Source organism: Durio zibethinus, chromosome 2 (genome assembly GCF_047325235.1).
Source record: "Durio zibethinus cultivar Kanyao isolate XHJ-2024 chromosome 2, ASM4732523v1, whole genome shotgun sequence".
Taxonomy (NCBI): Eukaryota; Viridiplantae; Streptophyta; class Magnoliopsida; order Malvales; family Malvaceae; genus Durio; species Durio zibethinus.
Window position 1 is genome coordinate 37,937,825 of NC_143163.1, and position 20,920 is coordinate 37,958,744.

At 28.3% G+C, this 20,920-nt stretch overlaps 2 protein-coding genes and 1 pseudogene across 2 annotated transcripts; 1 reads left to right on the top strand and 2 right to left on the bottom strand.

Moving 5' to 3' along the window:
• Window positions 1-10,707: 10,707 nt before the first annotated feature.
• On the bottom strand, window positions 10,708-11,577 carry LOC149520202 (uncharacterized; annotated as a pseudogene).
• A 915-nt stretch (window positions 11,578-12,492) lies between these two features.
• On the top strand, window positions 12,493-16,631 carry LOC111318221 (transcription factor BIM2-like). Its single transcript, XM_022920949.2, has 7 exons — window positions 12,493-12,965; window positions 13,169-13,253; window positions 13,925-13,994; window positions 14,110-14,205; window positions 14,808-15,193; window positions 15,944-16,061; window positions 16,236-16,631. The coding sequence occupies exons 1-7, from the start codon at window positions 12,836-12,838 to the stop codon at window positions 16,329-16,331; spliced, it is 981 nt and encodes a 326-aa protein (XP_022776684.2). The 5' UTR covers window positions 12,493-12,835; the 3' UTR covers window positions 16,332-16,631.
• A 116-nt stretch (window positions 16,632-16,747) lies between these two features.
• LOC111317735 (rhamnogalacturonan I rhamnosyltransferase 1-like) lies at window positions 16,748-19,171 on the bottom strand. The gene is made up of 5 exons (XM_089755543.1): window positions 18,764-19,171; window positions 18,018-18,307; window positions 17,506-17,710; window positions 17,245-17,402; window positions 16,748-17,117 (listed from the first exon to the last, which is right to left on the bottom strand). The coding sequence occupies exons 2-5, from the start codon at window positions 18,083-18,085 to the stop codon at window positions 17,087-17,089; spliced, it is 462 nt and encodes a 153-aa protein (XP_089611669.1). The 5' UTR covers window positions 18,086-18,307; window positions 18,764-19,171; the 3' UTR covers window positions 16,748-17,086.
• Between the last annotated feature and the right edge of the window lie 1,749 nt (window positions 19,172-20,920).

Genomic DNA, 20,920 nt, shown 5'->3' on the forward strand with positions numbered 1-20,920 from the left:
TTTGAATTAAAGTTAATAGAGAAAAAGAAAGGAAAAAAATGATTTTTTCATTGTCTTATTTGGATAGCTAAAATAAGTAAAGAAAAAAAAAAGAATTGATCACAACCTTTGATTAAGTTATGAAAATAAAAGGAAATAATATATTATATTATTTTGCTCTAATTTATCCTTTTAAAATAAAACATTTTTCTATCATTGAATAATTTTGATATTAACTACTTTAAATAATTTTAAAAGCTAAGAAAATAAATTTAATTAAAAATAATATTATTAATAATTAATTCATAAAATGTATGTTTTAAATTATTTTTATACTACAATATTTTTTCAAAATTAATCCATAAATGAAAAAAATTAGATATTTATTATTAAGATAGAACTAATCATAAATTTGTTTAAGTATTAAAATTTTCCTATTGTTGTACATGTTTTGTCATTTTTTAAAATTATATTATTTAGAATTTATGAAGTGATAACAAAATAAAAAAATTAAGACTTAAGCGTAAATTAACAAATATATATAATACAAAGTCATTGACAAAAAAAAAGTTGAGAAATAAGTTGTAAAAGATTTAAAGATAGCATAAATGGTTAAATTTGAGTATTATATTAGTATTCTTTGAAATTTGATAAAATACAATAAAAACATAAAAGTTATTTTATATTTAAAATTTTTTAATCTTTTTCTTTTTTTTTTGTTTACCTTGATTTGAGAAAATTAAAAATTGAAGCTTTTGAGAAAAATGATAAGATGCTCAACTTTCTTTCCATTATTAAAATGTAAATGGCAAACCAAATAAAAGAAATGTTTCCTTATTTCCTTTATTTTCCCATCTTTTCTCTTACCCCCTTAATCCAATCACAGCTTAAATGTCTTTTTTTTAAGGGTTATTAAAAAATCTCAAAAACATTATTCAAAATTATATTTACTAATTTATTCTACACAAAGATTGTATATATGCATATATAAAACACACTCATTTTTAGAAGCAATGGATTTAATTCAATCAAATGACAGCCGGGTTACATAGCAAAGCAAGAAGTGAATCTTCCCATACAATCTGGTTATCAATTCCATTTGTAAATAATTAGCTAATTTATTTTTTTTTTTTTATGATTTTGGGAACAAAATAACAACTTTCACGAGTAGAGAAGTCAAAAAAATATGAAATTGATGAATTTTGACTTGATCCGACTTCTTAGAACCAAGTTCTTTTTTGAAAAATAGGTATCAAGTCAGGTTGGATTGGGTAGGATGATAAAAAGAAAAATTCGATGTCAGATTTTAAGCAAACTCAACCCTACCTGATTCGATATATATATATATATATTTAATTATTTATTTAAATTTATATTTAATTTTATATATTTTAATTTTATATTTATATTTAAAATAATATTTTATATATTTTTTAAAAATATTTTATTAATTTTTGATCGGATCATATACGATTTTATATAATGTCAAGTCGGATCAGATTTGAATATAAAAAATAATAAAAATTTTATCAGGTCGGACCGAGTTTTGGGCAAACAAAAACCCTCCCGCCCCGACTCGTTGCCATCACTATTCACAAGATGAAATTAGCTTAGTTAATAAAAGATATAGTATTTGAATTCAATAATTAATTAAATTCTATCACATAATTATATTTAAAAAATAATTAATATCATGAATGACTTTAAATTATAGTAAAATATTTAATATGATATATAAATTTTAAAAATTTATAATATAATATTTAAATTATAAATTTATAAATTAATGTGATACTTAAAATTTTGTTTGTTTAACACCTGTCATTATTTAAAATTAATTATGTTAAAAATAAATATCATATTAATTAACAGATTTATGACTTAAATAATTTTAAAATTTTAAGTATTATATTAAACATTTTATTATAATTTTAAAAATAATTCATAACATTAGCCCTTTAAAAAATTTTAATAATTTTAAAAATTTCAAAATTTAATTATAACATATTTCTTTATTTTCATATTACGACTCTCTTTATATAAAAATATAATCTATTTTATAAAAAATCGCGTATATAACACAAATCATCGTATTCATCAATCGTCAATTGTAAATTTATAAATAATTACTTAATAAAAGTGAAAAACAAAAACAAATCAACCTCAAGCCTTTTGTTCAAAAGTCTTCACACCATTTAATCTTGGCTATCAAACCTAGTTTGTCCTATTAAACACAAATTCAAAAGTTTAGCTTTTAACCTGTTTGTTCTTTTGTTCAACTGAGCTGTTAGTGAACGTTTTGGTTACGAAAGGATTTTTTTTTTTTTTTTTTTGGGTTTGTTGCTTTGATTTGATTATATGGTCCAAAGGTTGCATACACGGGATAGTTTGTTTACCATGGACAATAAAAAAAATGGCTTTAATTGGACGTAAGTGCCCTTTATTTGCATTTATATTTTGGCGCATCCAGCCAAGAAAAATGGGGCAAGCATGTCTAAATTTTATACTATTGTTTCATTGAATTATAATAAAAAATTTTATTTAGCCAAATCATCCCAAGATTGAAAGTACCAACAACTCCCATTTTTTATGCATGGAGTTTTGCAAAAGTAATTTTACAAGCCACCCTTGTCCAATTGCTCCAAGGGCTTTTTTATTGTTTAAGGCTAAACATATTTTAAATTAAAAAAGAGGCAAAATATATTTTAATCGATTTTTATCACAAAATAATCAATTAATAAATTAAAATATAACTAAATAATCAAATCCACGTATAATCAAGTTTAAATTAAAATTTTCATAAATTTAAAATCTCTTTCTTACTATTCAATTAAAGCTTTATTGATAAATGAAAGAAAAATTTTAAAATCAGGAGGTATTAAAGTGAAAAATAAAAAACAAGAGGCAAGAAAATAATTTTAATTTTTATAAAATAATTTAATCATTGAATTAATCTAAACAAGCGAACAATAAAAATTATTACTAAGTGAATTCCGAGTGCCATCAAATGGATCTCAAATTTTGAAGATATTTGAAGAAAAATGAAAATTACTAATCTTTTTAAAAGAAAGTTTAGAAATTTAAATTCGGAAACAAATAATTTTTTTTTTTAAGAAATCAAAATTTGCCTTGTTTTTCTTTCAAATCAATTTCTCCTAATCATTTGTCTTCTTTTCAAAGGTGGGAGGACTTTCTCCACCAAAAGAAAAAAGAAAGAATTCAAACGATAGGACTAATGAATTTGGAATTGAAAAAAGTACCATAAGGTTTGAATGATGAACAAGATACAAAATTACTTGATTGATTTTGGATGAGCATCATCCGTTTGACAACCAGGAAATAATTTTCCTTCCCTTCTACATTCTGTGTTGCTTTGATCAATTTGATTGGGCTCCACTCACTAAAGATGGCATCGGGTCGAGTTCGAGATGGGTTTTGCTCGTCTCGAATCCGACCTAACTTTATATATTATTAAACTCGAATTCGATTTTATTCGAATTTTTTTTATTTTTTTATATTTGAATTCGACTCGATATTATATAAATAATTCTGATCAAATCAGACTTAAAATTAATAAAATATTATTTTTTAAATATAAATATTTAAATATATTATTATATAAATAAATATATATAAATAAAAAATTAAATAATTAATTAAAAAATAATTTTTTATATAATATCAGATCGGATAGGATCGAGTTTGTCTAAAACTCGAACTCAACTCAATTTCGATTGTTTTCTAATCTTACCCGATCAGATCCGAAACTCAAATTAAAAAAAAAATCGACCTTATAAGATCGAATCAGATAAAAGTTCGTTGAGAACAATTAAATTACCAATCCTACCACTCACCCAGATTCCCTCCTATGATGCCTTGTCTGATGAGTAATGAAACAGGGAAATTAAACAAAGCATATCATTATAAATTCTACCATTTTCAACTTGTGTATATTTTCAATTTCAATGCAAGATATGTCAACAAATTCCACCTCAACTCCAATACTTTTTATTTCAAAAAAAAAAAAATGGCTGCTTCAAAATGTAATCCTTTGAATAATTGATCTACCCTAAATTTATTAATATAAAAAAATATAGCACTACTATTAATTATTATTTAAAATAATTTCTTTAATCAGACATCATTATCGAATAGGATTTTTTGATTAAACAATGGTTAAGTAAGTGCAAGACGGCATCATATTCATGTGTTGGCAACAGCAACGTGGAGCCCATTCCTAGGCCAGATTTTTTTTGTTTTTTAAAATATTTTTTGGGTTAAAGTATAATAAAAAATAAATAAAATCCCTATTAAAATATTGAATTATTAATTCTTCCATAAAAATTGAGATAGCCACCGGATCAAGGTCAAACAACCCAAGTTGATAGGATAGCTTGTGCACGTAATGGTGACTCTAACAAATTTTTTCTTTTCGATCCCATCTCTTGGTATATTATCTTACCACGTCTTCTTTGTCAGTATTTTCGTATTTCTTTTGTTATTTTCATCAGCAAAAATAAAAAAATATATATTAAGAAAATACTTGGTGCTTTGTGCCCATTGTTTTCATTTCGGATAAATCGAAGGAAAATTTTCTCTGATGCTTTTGGACTGAACTTCTTGACCTTAGCTGACATGCATGTGCTCGATCTAAATCAACTAATCACCTTTATTTTACTAACAAGTGTTCAATTTTTTATTATTTTTTGATATCTAATTATCATCATTTACAAATTTAAATTTACGATTTTTTTAAATAATGAATCGAGTTTAAATTTAAATAAATATCTTAAATGATTGAAATAAAAATTTGAGTTTAAATATTTAAATATTTAACTTGAAAATTTGTGAAAATTTTAATCTACCTTTTGTCTTTTAAATTAAGTGTACATGTAATCTATTTTATGTAAAATATATAAAACTTGGCATTTGGAAAATTCATGGTAACAATAATGGGGTTTGGTTATAAAGATGAGGACAAGTTGAAATAATCGACAAGGGAGTTTCTTATGCACGAAAGTGAAATATATATAGTGATAGAAACTTCTCAAAATGGAGGGTCCCAAAAGTGCAATTGAGGCTTGTTTTTTGTCGCCTATTATTCTCTTTTTTTTTTTCCTTGTTGGTTACTAATATAAAAATACTGAGATCAAACAAATTTTGGTGCTCAAACTACATCACTTGCAAATCAAAGTGATTATTTATTTATTTTTTATATATAAAATTGTATCAAATATATATATATAGAATTAATGTTGCAATAAATATATAAATTTGGGATTTTTTTTCTTTTCAAATAAAAAGTTCCAAAACTCAAACAAAATACCGTACTTTTTTTGTATTTTTGAAATTTAAATGTTAATAACTGAAATTAAAAATTATTTTAATATTTTATCAATAAATCATATGATTATTGATAAAATACATACTTGATTTATTAACAAGATATAACTTTATTATTATGCATTATTATTAATTTTATTATTTTTATAAAATTGATTATGTACGTAGGTGGTGACAATAATTTTACGTGGAAGGCTGGAGCCACTCCCGTTGGCCGGGTGACCCGGTGCATTGCGCTGTAAATGAAATGAAAATCAGACAAAGTCCACTCCAATAATAGAGTGGCACGTCAGGACGAGACAGATTTGTCCAAGAAAGAGCAAGTTGTAGTTGTAAGGGGACAGCCAATGGATTTGATGTATTAATTGGACCGAAGATAATGTCTTTTAAATTTGCTTTTCCTTCTCCAGGGAATATTTCCTGTGGGCGTTTGTACACGGATTCCCGCATCTCTCTTTCCTCGTTGCGCCCTCACGTTTTCAGAACTCTGAATCCCCTAACGGCCATATCTCCTTTTATCTGCATGCATGGGCCTTCACACACGTCAGGTAGGTTTCACAGCAAGCAAATCATCACTTCAAATGGAATCGTCAACGGTTCACCAATTTTAACCTGTATCTATAAATTTTGGTATTTGAAGTTGTCCAAGCTAAGACGATCACTTAAACTAATTCAACACCATATTAATAGATCACACATCATACGATAATTGGCAGTTCATACTTATAGTTATATACATACACTCATATATTTAAAAAATTAGAATATATTTGATTTACAAAATTATAATATGATAGAATAAGATAATATTATAAATATAATTAAATTAAATAATATCATCATACCTTATATTTGATATGTATAAAAATTAAGATAAGATAATTTATTTATTGATCATAATTTCTTTTTTTAAAATTTATACAATTTAAATTATTAATATAATCTTTAAGATTATAATAGAATATGTAAATTTAATCTCATAAATTAAAAATAATCTTCTTTACTTTAAAAGTATTGAATCATCTTACACTAAGTGAATGATTAATCATCCTTATACTCCTATCCTTTTCTTTAAATACAAATCAAACATAATATAACATAATTATCATCATATGCACTAAACATATCCTTGATGTATTGGATAATATGATATTTAAGTAAAATATTTGTAAACAAAGGGATAATGCTTGGTAAGTTTCAAGTTTAGATCTTTTATTGTATGAAATTGAAAGTTTATAATCTCGATCATACAATAAAAGATTGATGTTTTACTTTAATTTAATGTATCAAGTGAAAAAAATCTTTTGTAAAATAATATTTTAACTATACTTAATTAATTAGTATTTATAAGTATTTATTCACATTTGAATAAGACGTCATATTTAATTATGTGAATTTATTGGTTTGGTTTTAAGGTAATCGTTCTTTAATAAACGAGATTGGTTGGTTAACAAACAATTAAAAACCATGAAGAAAAAAAGAGTTAAAGTTGTCATGTGAGTGTGTTTGTGTGTGTGAATTATTCAAATTTCATTAACCAACCTCCCTTTTAACATTATTTTTGCATTAATATTTGCTAGTTGACAGCCCATATGTAACATTTGGATTTCGATATGCATTCTCAATTAGGATAAAACTTAAATGAAGTTTTATAGGTGAAGTTTGTAAAATTTTTTATTAAAAATAAATAAATAAAAATTTTAATAAAAAATAGAACCGATAGATTAATAGAATTTAATATGATATCGATAATATGTAAAAAAAAACTATTAAAAATATTATTTATGATTCTAATTTGATTAATATTTATTTAACGATAAAAATTTTGTCAATATTTTTATTAAAAATGTTTATTTAATAAATATATCAAAATTTTTTTAAGTTTTTTCAAATTTTGCATATTTAATCTATGTAATGAGATCGTTCAATTTATTAATTTGATTTTTAATTTTAATTTTAATTTACTTATTTTTAATAAAAAATTTTACGAACTCTACTTATAAAATTTTTTATAAGTTTTTCTCTCTCAATAAGTTAATAGTTGGATTAATGATATAGAACTAATAAAAGGATTAGATTTATAGACAATTGAAATTTTCAAAATAAAATGAAATAATTCTTGAAAATATATGAATGACGGGCAAATTTTTTTTATATTGGAAATTATTAAAGATTAAATTTTAATCATTAAAATTAAGAGTTCAGTACTTAATTTATCAATAGACCACACGAACCATTGACATGATTGGGCAATTTAATCATTTACAAATTAAAACTAAATTGATAATTAGTAATTACATTGTTTATCGCCACTATATATATATTTGTTTTAGATAATGCGTATAACACAAACAAACGAGGTTTATTATCCATAACTTATTTATAGTGATGAAATTAAAACATTCATCCTAGACACGTTGTGACTTGTGATAATGGTAAATTGAAATCACAGGAACCCATTTAAGATATTTATGGTACCTGTCCCTAGCCTTTTCGTCTTGTATTTTGTGCTGAAAAAAGGGGAGCAAAGTGTGTGTTTGAAGATGCTTAGCGGCTTTAATTTCTTGTACATGAAGTGAAGGCTTGCTACTGAATATTTATGTTTTACCCTAAATCGACAGGTTTAGGTGAATTAATACATATTTATGTCTTGATGTTACATCGCATAATTATGTCGGAGGGAACTTTCGTGGGTTAATTCTCATGGAAACATCATTGCAATTTGCAAATTCCAAGTGACTTAATTTTTATGAAAGGTGTGGGATATTTCAAGCAATTAACTAATTAAAATGTCTAATTAAGCAGTTAATTTTTGATGTTAACATATATTTACATGATACTAAGAAGAGCTATCTATCTGATCGTGAAATTAAACTTTTTTGATCGTTAAAATTAATAAAAGTGAGATAAGATTTGAGTTGCTAGAGATTTTTTATAGCTATAAAAATCTATGAAGTTGTCAAAGAAATAAAAAAAAAAATTATTGGACGTGAGGCCCATAATACCTTTTTATTATCTCATGAATTAAGCTCAATTAATTTTTTTGAAATTTTTAATTTATCTTTAAATCTCTTACCTTATTATAAACCTGATTGAATATGACATTATATATCTAAACTCTTTTAAAATCGTAATCTTCAAATGTTAATTCTAATGACATATTAACTGATTTAAGAATAATCGACTGAGCTTAATTATTTTTATTTTCAAAGATTTGAATATGCAACTTTTAAGAAAAAAATATCAAAATTTAATCATTAAGATGTTTCATTGTGGAGTTTAAGTAATAAAAAGGTGTTTATGGACATTTTTGATATTGTTGAAGAACAGGCAACAAACAATGAGGAGCAATTAAGAGTAAACATGTGAGTATAAATAATGAAATTAACCATATATCATAATGCAATGTCCCTTTTAAGTAATGGACCGAACTACTCTAATTTAAAATCCAGCCAATTAAGAGGAAGAAAAATATCTCCAAACACCAAGCTTGTTTCATAATCTCGATCTTTGCATAATTATTATATATGTTTAATGAACTAAGAGAGAGTTGGGATGACATGTTAATTGTGCTAATGAACTATGATAATTGCATATGCAAGCTGCTCCAACGGGGTCCAAAATTTATTTCTTTTATTTTATTATTATTGTTGATTTGGCCAAAACTATTAAAAAATTTATATAAAAAATCTCAAATTTTAGTATTTCCATATTTAATATCTGAATAATCATATATTTCGATATTAATGATTTTGATCAGCGAAATTAAAAAAAAAAAAAAGAAGAAGTCATAATACAAATGTTAGAAAAAATGCTAAAAAATATTAAACAGGCCTTAAGCCTAAAGCCCAAATCAAAAGGCCCAGGTCTGACCCAAGATAACATCTATTAGTGTATCTTCAGTCTTTTAATAATCTTCTTGTTTTTTTTTTTTTTTAGATCTTCATGCTTTTCATCTTCACCATTAACAGAAGCATATGACTAATGACGATAGAAATTATGAGTGCGAACCCTTCTTTCTTATTCTTATATACCGGCTTTACGATTGAGACGAAGAAAAAAAAAATCAAATAGAAAAAGACCATTTTAATATAAGAATTATATGATCTTATATATTTGGTAGAGAAACAATTTTCTCTTTTGATGCCTTCTCACGAGATTATTCAAAGCCTTGGAAATAAAGAGTTCACTTTTTCTTTTACTAAAAAATTAATCTGAGTAAAATTCTAAAGTCAAAAGTGATTACATAAATTTAATACTTCATTCAAAAAATCTTTTTTATAAAAAATTATTTATTTGTCGAGAATTGGTGTTAGGGATTGTAAATTATAAGAAGCAACTAAGCTAACTTGTTTTTGTTTATAAATTATAAATAACACGCATTTTAATCATAATTGCACTCATTAACATATATTGATATTTAATCTAATCGATCTTAAGTTGACCCATTTTAGGTATTAGGATTTTCTAGATTTATTAAATAAAGAGTTAGCATTGGTCAAAGTAAAATATGTTCTAAATCAGCTTAATTACACAATTCTTTGTCATTTTAATACTTCATCTTTCCATTTAAAATAATTAAGACTAAAAACCAAGTCAGCTTACTTAATTACCTTGCTCATCAAGATACCATGTCGTCTGTATAAGAGTCAATGAAATGGATTCAAAGACACCATCAAATAAGCAAAAAATTCTCTAGTATTGAACTATATATCAAGAAATTGTTTAAACAAGATCAAGGATGAGAAAAGAAGTGGACTGTCATTGATCGTGAGATCAATATTGATTTCATGGTTCTGTTTACATGATAAAGATGAAGATGAAGATGTGAAGAATACGGAGGTTGCGGCCGCCAGTGGCGACCATGGTTGCTGCGTCAAAGCATTTCTCGAGTGCACACAAAGTGCGGTTGATTTAGTCTTTACCCTTCCTGTTTGAATGCCTGTTTGTGGTTTATTTTTATATGTCTAATATCTATTCATTATTATACATATGAAACAATGATACATAACCAGTAGGAACAAAGATTTGTTTTCCAGATTCTGTCTATAGGCTTAGACTATGTTCTTTATTTTTTATTCAATTTTATATCAAAGTCAAATGTGAAATTTTCTTCTATATATATAGATTTTTTAATTATAAAAAGTTCATTAATTCCAAGTTTTTCGGGGGGTAAAGATTTGATGTATATGTTCACACGATTGCTAAAGGTAATAAAAATTCAGTACTGGATATTAATAGTACTCAACTATATTGAAATAATATGATACAGTATAACATATATGAACTGAAAGCTTACTTTGGTTGATTTGTGTAATCATTTTTTAAGAGTATACATTTTGTGAGTTTGACGTCTAAATTTTAGTATTTACATTTTTTATTTATTAAGTAAGGTTATGCGAAACTGCAAATCAATGATCAAGGAAAAAAATTGCAATTCATTTTACAATTAAGTTGATCAAGTTGATGATACCAAAATCCATTTTGCTATGTGTAATCTTCGCAATTTGCCTGCTTCAGCTTTCCTTTATACATGATCTCTTCCTTCTCTTTCCTTCTCCAGAAGGCTAACTTTTCATGGAACTGCAGAAAATATGCAAGAAAACCCATGGAATGAAATGATTGACTGAAAATATATCAGGATACAGAGAAAATATGTACAATATATATCTCCCCCCCCAAAAATAAAATGACTTAAAAAGTGCCGATCCATAATTTTCTTCTGACTTGTCTTTTGAATTAGCATTTCAAACGAGTCTTCACTTCGGACTCTCAATCCATGTCCGCCAGAATATTCATCTGTAATATTATCTTCCTTTTCTAATTGCTGTTGCTCTTCTTCTTCGGATTCGTAAAAAAATGGAACTTCCCCTGGATCCAAATCAACAGTACTACACACTTGATCATCTTTAACCTTGAGGCCTCCAGCCATTTAATGATCATATCTTGAAATCAATCCAATGGACTTAAAATGAACTACTACTACTTCTACTACTACCACTACGTACTATTACTGCCTGAAAATACAGTTGCATAAGTATTGAAGTTGCTCAACTTCATTTTCAGGATTCTAACAGGGTTTACACACTCCAAGAAAATGTATATATGCCCACGAAAACAGTGACAAAAAACAAGGAAAAATATAACACAACAATTAGAATAAAGGATAAAAGAAATGGAAGAAGAAGGAAGACTACTCCATATCTGAAAAAAAGTGCTGCACAAAGCTTTAGCAGTCGCAGTAATGGCAGACATTCTCCGCCTCTTCAGCTTAATTTTCTTTGATTTTTTTTCAGCTTATATGATCACTTGGCGTAGTACTAAGTCGAAGGATATATACAAGATGACAACATTGAGGTGAGCAAGAGTAACATAACTATACAAAGTATTAATTTTTTTATAGCGATAAAGATTTTTGGTGCTACGGAGGTGCATGGGAGCTGAAATTGTGTTACGAAGCTTCGCTGAAAGTATGTTAGGAGGGGTGGGGAGTTGGATTTTTAGGGTTAAATTCAGCTATAACTCTAATTTATCCATGCTTGGAATTAATGTTAGGAGTTGGGAGGTAATTGAGGTATTTAAGCATTCATGATTTCTGGAATATGGGTTTATATAATTAAAGGAATAATTGTTTTGTAGTAATTGGTATACAATTGAGTTCTTATGTTAATTATTGAAAATTTTTATTCAAATCGTAGTACTTTTTCACAGAAAAAAAAAAAACTTGGAAAATTTTTATGAATATTAATTCTCGTATATAAATACATTATATTTATGTTTTTTTTGATGCATTTCTTCTTTTAGTAATTAGATGTCATTAAGTCAAATAAATTTCATAATAACTTTGAAATTTAATTTAATTAATTTTTATAATTATTTTTAAAAAATAACATTCAATAAAATTAAAATTAAAATTTTAATTCTTATAATTTTTTATTATTAAATTATTATCTTTTTTTTCGGACAAAAATATTTTTTTATAATTTTATAATTATATAATCATAATAAAAAATTATATATAAGAATCTACTATTTTATGAATTTCATATAAAACTTTTATAAATCTAACGAAATTTTAAAATTCCATCGAATAATTGTATAACAATTAATATAAGCGATCCCACATAATTCGTTGGCTTTTTTTTTTTTGCAATTTTCCTCCATTTTTGTCCTGATGTAGGGCCCATGAAACATGAAGTAAAACCTCACGGGAAATCCATGAACTCACTAACTCAGTGGCTCACATCCCATCCCCATCACAACTCTTTCTCCACCACCTCCAGACCCAAAAAAAACAACACAAGCTAGTTTAACAACACTGCTGTTCTGGCCGGGAACCAGCCAACCAACCAAGAAAACTCCATATTTTTTCCTTTCCACTCTCTCTCCAATTCCGTCCCTTTTTTCTACCTTTATCATCAATCTAACAAATTATCTTTTCTTTTCGGGGGTTTGTTTTTTTATAGTATATAATATATATTTTTTGTTTGTGACATCCGGAGAACGGAAAGAAATGAGAACGGCAAAAGGAAGTCAAGAGGAGGAAGAGTACGATGAAGAAGAGTTTGGTTCCAAAAAAAAGGGGCTTTCTTCTAATCAAACTGTTTCTGTCAACGCCTATAACAACAACAACTCCAACAAAGGTATATTATTAGATTGGATCCCAATCTTTACCCCAGATCCCCCTTTTTCCTTTTCTTCTTATAGTATATTTCCACATGATTGTTTCTCAAAGGGTATTTTTCTTTTCTTTTGTTGAATTTGGAATTCTGGGTATTTTTTGTTTCTTGTCCTGGGTTTGTTTCATTTGTACTTTTGTTTTGTTTTTCTGGGGTTGTGGAAACAGACGGGAAAAACAGTGATAAGGCTAACGCTATACGGTCAAAACACTCTGTCACGGAGCAGAGGAGGAGGAGTAAGATTAATGAAAGGTATCTTCTTCTCTTTTCTTCCAGTTTCAATGTCCATCTTTTATTATTGCTATTTTTTATTTTTTATTTTTGGAAATTTTGGGTTTTTAGTCATTCCCTTTAAGTAATTCTATATGTTTATCAAGTTAAAGTTCTGGTAATTGCATAAACCATTGATTGTAATGGCTTGGTGTAGGTTGAGTGTAAGAAAGTTTTGAACTCTATTAGCTTAGGTTTACGTTTGTTGTGGAAATGTTGATGATTGAAAAGGAACTGGTTTGGCTAGCGAACTGACTCTATTATGAATTGATGATGATTCTACTGAACTTTTGTCGAGAAGTTCTCTTTTTGTGTAAAGGCAAGCTATTCAATAGCATTAAGAACTGGAGGTCCAGATGAACTGGTTTAAAAGAATGGTTATGTTTAATTTATAAAATGTTTAACTGAAATGGCACCATATATTAATGTGTTATTGGTTATGTTATGGTGGGATATAATAGGGGACTGAAAAATGTTTTCTTGGTCCTTTGCTAGCACTGAGTTAAGTACTTGTTGTTTGTGAAAAGCTTGGAACCAAAATTTAAGTGCTATTCAATTACTGGTGATGTACTATGGACTCGAGCAGTTCCAAATGGATGATGCTTGCTTAGCTTTGTGAATGGTAACACCAACTAGTTTTCTGATGCTTTTAGATTTCAAATGTTGAGAGATCTAATACCAAACACTGATCAAAAGAGAGATACAGCTTCATTCCTGCTAGAGGTATGTCATGAATCTGGAAATGAAAAATGTCATACTATGTTATTTGTCTAGCTATTTAACTTTGGAGAAAATCCTGCTTCAAAAATTTTTTGATTGGAACAATATTCTTTTGCAGGTGATAGAGTATGTCCAATATTTACAGGAGAGGGTTCAAAAATATGAGGGTTCATACCAGGGATGGAGTTCCGAGCCCACAAAATTAATGCCATGGGTATGTTTTTATACTGAATGCTTTCTATCTTTGAGGTTTAAATAATATATATATATATATATATATATATATTTTGTGGCTTAAGCAGTTAATTTGCGGTTAGAAAGACATGCTTATGATGATTTGTGTATATCCTCTTCATTAAGCTATTAGGTATTCTATGATTTTGTTTTTTTTTTTTTTTTTGGATGGGAAATTCAGTTTCATTAGGCTTTTTAAGCATAAAATTGTCTAAAATCTTTGATAAGCATAAAATATTTGGAGGAGCAAAAAATTGCTTAAGCAATGTTTTTTGATCACTGGTGCAACTTTTTGTTGAAGTAACGAGATAATATACTCAATTTATTTGTTTGTGTATTACTGATTTTTAAATTTATCTATCTGGTGCTAATCCTTATATGATTCCTGTAAAATAAATTTCTGGCTATGGCATTGCTTACAATAGTTGCCATATTTCAGTGCTTTATATTGTTTATTTTGCAAGGTGTTGATTGCTTGTATTAGTAATTTACTTGGTCTTGAACAATGCCTCTATACATGGTACCTGCTTATTTGTGGTATTGAACTTTTGATTAATTACTTACTTTTTCTAACTTGAATAGAGAAATAATCACTGGCGTGTTCAGAGTTTTGTTGGTCACCCACAAGCTATTAAAAATGGTTCTGGCCCAGGGTCAACGTTTACTGGGAAGTTTGATGAGAATAACATCAATATCAACCCCACAATGGTCACAAGTGCACAGAATCTTGTAGAAGCTGATCCAATCAGAGATGCTACATCCAAAGCTATGGATTGCCAACCTGAGTTGGCTAACAAGGGAATGCATCTGCCCATCCAAGGTGATAATGTGCTTGTGCATCCCCTTCAGAGACCAGTCTCTGAGGCTCAATCCACTGAGTGTCTTATCAGCAATGATATACTGAACCAACAGGAGGATCTAACAATTGAAGGAGGAAGAATTAGCATCTCTAGTGTCTATTCTCAGGGGTGGGTATATCTTTTTTTTCTTTTTCAGTCCTGAAAGTGTTCCAATTACATGGCTAGCTACTGTAGTTTATATTCCATTCATTAAGTTTATATTCCATTCATTATGAGGTTTTCCCCTTGCAAACTTTTACATGGTTGCTCTTGTTTTGCATATATTATGAAGCACTTAAGTTGTTGAATTTTTTGGTCAGAAGTTTAAGATGCTTAGTTCTTGCATCAAGGTTTACATGTCTTTTCATCTTCATTGTTATCTTGTTTGCAACTGAATGTATTAGAGAGTTTCATAGTCCTTGATTCACAAGCATGAGGAAAAAGTGAGGCATGAATTTATCCTATTTGTTTTTGTATATCCATTCCTCTTTGAAGGAGTGAGAGGAATTGTTCTGATGTTTGTCATTTGTTCACTCTGATACCTTGTTTTTGTTTATTTTTGATGATTTGGCAGTGGGATTGTTCTGTTGGTGCTAGTGATCTGTTCTTCTTGGATACCTTAGGCTTTTTTTATTTGATAGTAGTTTCAATCCAGTTTAACTATTGCCATTAGTTACAACAATTTTTACATTTGTTGTATGTATCTTATTTGCCATTGAGGATGCTTAAATTGTTTGATGGGAATACAGCTTCTTCTTCTTCTACTTCTTCTTAAATTGATGTATGCGCATAATACTTTCTGGCTTAAACAAAATTCCATTTAGGTTTAGGGTGCTGAACTATAAGTTGATAATGTTCATGGATTTTGATGTCGACCAGGTTATTGAACTCTCTGACACAAGCACTTCAGAGCGCGGGTTTGGATCTGTCACAGGCCAACATCTCAGTGCAGATTGATCTTGGAAAGCGAGCAAATAGAGGGCTAACATCTGCTAAGGTATGACTGAAATAAAGAAAGATCTTGGTGTTCTCTTGTTAGTTGATCCTGTCTAGGGTTTTTATCCCATGTTCTTTGTTAAACCTTTACAAGTATTTTGATGAAATTAGTCAATAAACACTAGATCATGAATAAAGTTGTTCTGGCTCTTATTTATCTACAATATTTTTACAGGAGCCACAGAATTCCCCCAATCAGGCAATGACTCATCTTAGAGATGTGAGCAGTGGAGAGGATTCTGATCATGCCCAAAAACGGCTGAAGAAATAAGACTGCGTTCCTTGAAACATCATTTTTACTCGGTTATTCCATCTGTTCTTTCTTTGTGTTTCTTTTCAGTTTCATTTGGCTTTGTATATGCTATGGTTTTGGTTTTTTTGGGGTCCTTGTATGTATCAATTGTATTCCGGGTAAGAGCAGTACCCCTTAGATTATGTGCTTTAATGGGGTGGTTCCTCAGATTTCTGTTCAGGGCAGATGACAATGTTTACCTGTATCATCATGGATGTATCATACATATTGATTCGAATATATATTTTCCTGCGGAACAGACTCATTGTCTATTCGTGATTTGAAGTTTGTTTGATCGAAACCATAATGTCCAACAAGATATATAGTTAGGATTGAAAATTCTGATTATAACAAATTTATTCTAAATTCAATTGCAAAAACAAGTAGGAACCTGCAGTTGCCAATAACAATCTGTTTGAAATCGAAAATCAACACCGGTGCTTACTACCAATTCAATTGAAGAAACAAATTAAGGATGGAATTAGATCTAGAAATCTCACTTATTAAAACAAATTTCCCTGCTACACTCCAACTTCATCAACTAAAATTTTTAAGTTAAAATGGTGGCAGACATTCTTGTGGATTAGAATAGAAAAAATCTTCAAGTCTAGGATGATAAGGAATCTCCCATCTTTTGGATGGTTATCCAGTATGATTTTGATGAGTTTTCTTCACTATTAGAGCAAACGCATCCCAGCTCAGTATTCCTTTCCTTTAGTCATCGATCAAGCTAACTAGAATCTCTCTGTCAAGAATAATTGTTGCCTTGAATCCCATGTATCCGGAAAAAAAAAAAAGAAAAGTTGAATGCCAATATTCATATCAAATAATGACCAATTAATGTCAATAGAGTGCTTCATGCTCATGTAACTAATATAACTAGAGTAAGTACCTACGATGGCCTTCAACCGCTTTGGCCATGTTTCCTCGGAAAGTGGGGATCAAAATATCACTTTCTATTGCAACAATATAATCCAATGCTGCCATTTGATCTGCATGATTTAAGAAGGGTCTGAGCTCCCAGGGTTCCAATACAAGCTCTTTCCTCACCTATTTCAAATAATCAAAGCAACCCCTCTGAATTTGTTAATAATCAGTCAACAATCGAGCTAAGTTTTGGAAATATACTGGAATTATTTTTTATTTGACTGACCAGATTTGGATAAGCCTTTGCCAGGTTTGCCATTCTCCTTTCTTCATTGTATATTTTTCCAGCAGCAATACAAATTGTGGTATTCCTATCAATACCTAATGCTTGCAATATGAGTACAGTTTCCTCCGGAGTTAAAGGGCAAGAACCACGTTCTCTCCTCCTTTTAGCATTTATTGGGTTATGCTTCCACCCTTCATAGGAGTACCTGATCAATCCAAATTTTTTTTAGATTTTGTACAGGGCATGCATATGCAGAGGCTAGAGTCAATTTGGCATTGCAATTGAAGTGCAGTAGACCGTAATCTATAAACTCGATCGCAAACAACACAATGCTAAACAAGATATGAATTTGCGATTAAAAATTCCGATTCTGGTGAATAATTTTTTGTTAATTGCAAAAGCAGTAGGAGCCTGCGAATGCTTTCAAACGCAATTGCAATATCAACTTGGGTCTTATCTTAATGAGTACCAATTCAGTTGATAGCAAATTGCAATACCAAAGGATTTCTCACCTCATTTCAGTGACCTCTATAATCTCTTGTCTAGTTAAACCTTGAATGCAACCAGTGAATGCCACCATGTCTTTTTCATATCTAAGATGAAGAACCAAGAAACGGCGCTTTTGCCTTAGGTGACTAACAATTTTTCTACCTGTTTCCTCAATTGGCTGAGTGAATCTCAATGCTTCATAGTTTACCCTACAACGAAGCTTTTGGACCTCATCTGGTAGCCCATTGTTGGCTAGCCTAGCGTCAGTTAGAGAGAAATGCAAAACTCCACTCTTTTGTATGCGAGGAAGAACCTGTAAATATCGAACAAGTATAGTAGCGTGAAAATTGTGCTATAGCTATAGTTGACAAAATATTTGATATCTTTTTTTTTTGGTGATACAAATTATGAGGAGAGCTAAGTACAAATTAAGGTAAAAATGGACAACATTTTGCAAATCAAGCAGATCTCTAGCTAGAATGTATCTTCACTATTAATTTATTGAAAGAATTTTATATTTTTGGGGGAGGAATTTACAAATTTTCTTAATTGTCATTATAGATATATATAAAAATCTAATAGTAGTGCATGAATCATAAAAAGATTAATCTAGAGGCCTAAAGGGTAAATTACAAAAAAGAAAAAGAGAGAGAAAGGAATTTTTTCAAGACGAGTAAAAAAAAGTGCAAAATCTTTCTTTCTTTCTTTATTATTGTTATTATTTTTTAAATCCCGGCACAAAACAAGCAAAGAAGAAAAGATCACTCACTTTGCGGTGGCAATAACTATAGAGTGACGGCTTTGACACCGTATTTTCATCGTTGAGTACTGTTGCCAGCTGCAGTCCGCAAGCCCAAAGTAGGGTTACCAAGACCAAGGCCACAGCTGCCTAGAACTTGATAGCAGCTAAGCCAGGAGGTTGGGAGGCAGCCATGGTCTCCAACTTCTTAGCTTTGATCCCTCCAATACCCTTACCCTTCATCGCCTCCATTACCTCGCTATGCTTCCTCTTCACTTCTTTCGAAATAATTTCAGAATCCTGATAATCAGAAGCGATCTTGATACGTTGATCCATCTTCGGACACACGTAAACTCTTTTTGGATTATCAATATTTTCTATTATTTAAATGTCATGTAATGTAAAGTAACATTATAAGTAAAATTGTAATAAAATAATAAAAATTTAAACTGTCTAATAAAATATAAAATCGTCAAGGCATAAGAAAAACAACATCAGAATATTTTTTTTAAAAAAATAATTTGCTTGATTTGTGGTGAATTCTATAGTATGCAGGATCAAATCTGATATATCTCATCATCCTAAAAAAGGGAAAGAAAAAAAGCAACAACCAACAAAGTTGGTAGTATTTTACATGTGCAAAGAAATTTTTTTCTGATGTTGACAGCAAACACAATTGTTTTACATGATCACAATAATTCATTAATTATTTTCCTGTATATATATATATATATATATATATTTATATAGGACTATGGCAGTCTTTGTCATCCTATTTAGCTGTATTTTTTTTTTTGAAAGATTATTCTACTAATCTAAAACATTCTAGGATGCATGATGAACATTTCCTTGATGGAATTTCTTTATCGAGTCGCAAATTCTTGTGGTATTATACATAATTCCTTTGTTTCCCTTTTTCTATTTTTTAAATGTTTTTAAATTGTTGTTTTTTACTTTTAAACACCTTACACTCTTAATTTTTTTAATATTCTAAATTATTTTTTTCATTTTTTAATTCTTTTGATATAAAAAGACATAGAACAACAATTTTATTAAAAAAATAAAAAAAATTTAATATAAAATACACTAAATCCAACACTGTTTTCTTAAACTTCTCAAAAATAAATGGAAGATTAAAAAAGGGGACGCGAAGTATACGTTAACATCTGAGAAAAACAAGTAATATATAGATTTTTTTATTAATTTATATATATAATTATTTATATATTGCTTTAGTATAAGGGGAAAACAGGTGAATTTACCTTAGGCAGAATAAAAAATCTTTATATACAGTATCCATTCATCTCTTCCAATATATACATATATATATATAGAATATTAAGAGAAAAGATTTTTTATTAATTATATTTAATAAATATATTATTAAATATAATATCAATATAATTTTTTAATTTTACAAATGAAGTTAACAAAATGATACATATTTATTAAAATATATTTTAAAAAATAAAAAACTAATTTAAAAAAAGTAAAATATATGTCGTCATGTTAATTTAACTTGTAAAATTAAAAAATTTTACTGATAGAATATTAAATAATTTTTTAAGATATAAGTGAGATTATATATTATTTTATTGTTCACTTTTGATCAGTTTAAACATAATTAAAAGTATAATGTTAAAACTACACTTGTTTTAAAATGAGAAGTAAATTTGATTTGTTCAAAACGATAAATTTACACCTTATTTCATTATAAAATTTAGATTTTTTAATTTCCACAATCTTCATTATATATTAAGGTTAAATTTATCCAAAAAAATTTCTACAGAAAATGAAAAAAAAAAGAATTACAGAAGATAAAACATAAAAAAAAAAAAAATACAGATTTAGCCATATCATTCCATTACTGCTATATTAACAATTTCAGTAATTGTTCATACAGATGAACATTATACAGATGAACATTAATCTCATGAATAGCACCAAGGCGGTCAGGCAAATGTTGCCTAGCTAATTGTTTAGCAGTTCAGGGTACAATATTTCTGGCTCGTTTTTCAACGTTAACGTAGGAAAAATATAGATGATGAGATTGTGAAGTACTTCCAAGAACAACAAGCTGGAGAGGAAGAAGCTAAATATATTCATAATTTCGGCATTGAGCTCCACTGGTGGTCAGATGCTGTAGCTTGCAGTCTTTGGCAGTGAACTCCATTGGTAGTTGGTCGT

Bases quoted from the DNA above. Each gene is read 5' to 3' on its own strand.
- LOC111318221 (XM_022920949.2), top strand. From the start codon at position 12,836: ATGAGAACGGCAAAAGGAAGTCAAGAGGAGGAAGAGTACGATGAAGAA. The intron at 13,254-13,924 runs GTATCTTCTTCT...TGATGCTTTTAG, and splicing joins AGGAGTAAGATTAATGAAAG to ATTTCAAATGTTGAGAGATC. The intron at 15,194-15,943 runs GTGGGTATATCT...GATGTCGACCAG, and splicing joins TCTAGTGTCTATTCTCAGGG to GTTATTGAACTCTCTGACAC.
- LOC111317735 (XM_089755543.1), bottom strand. From the start codon at position 18,085: ATGGTGGCATTCACTGGTTGCATTCAAGGTTTAACTAGACAAGAGATT. The intron at 17,403-17,505 runs GTCAGTCAAATA...TATTTGAAATAG, and splicing joins CAAAGGCTTATCCAAATCTG to GTGAGGAAAGAGCTTGTATT. The intron at 17,118-17,244 runs GTACTTACTCTA...ATGGGATTCAAG, and splicing joins GCGGTTGAAGGCCATCGTAG to GCAACAATTATTCTTGACAG.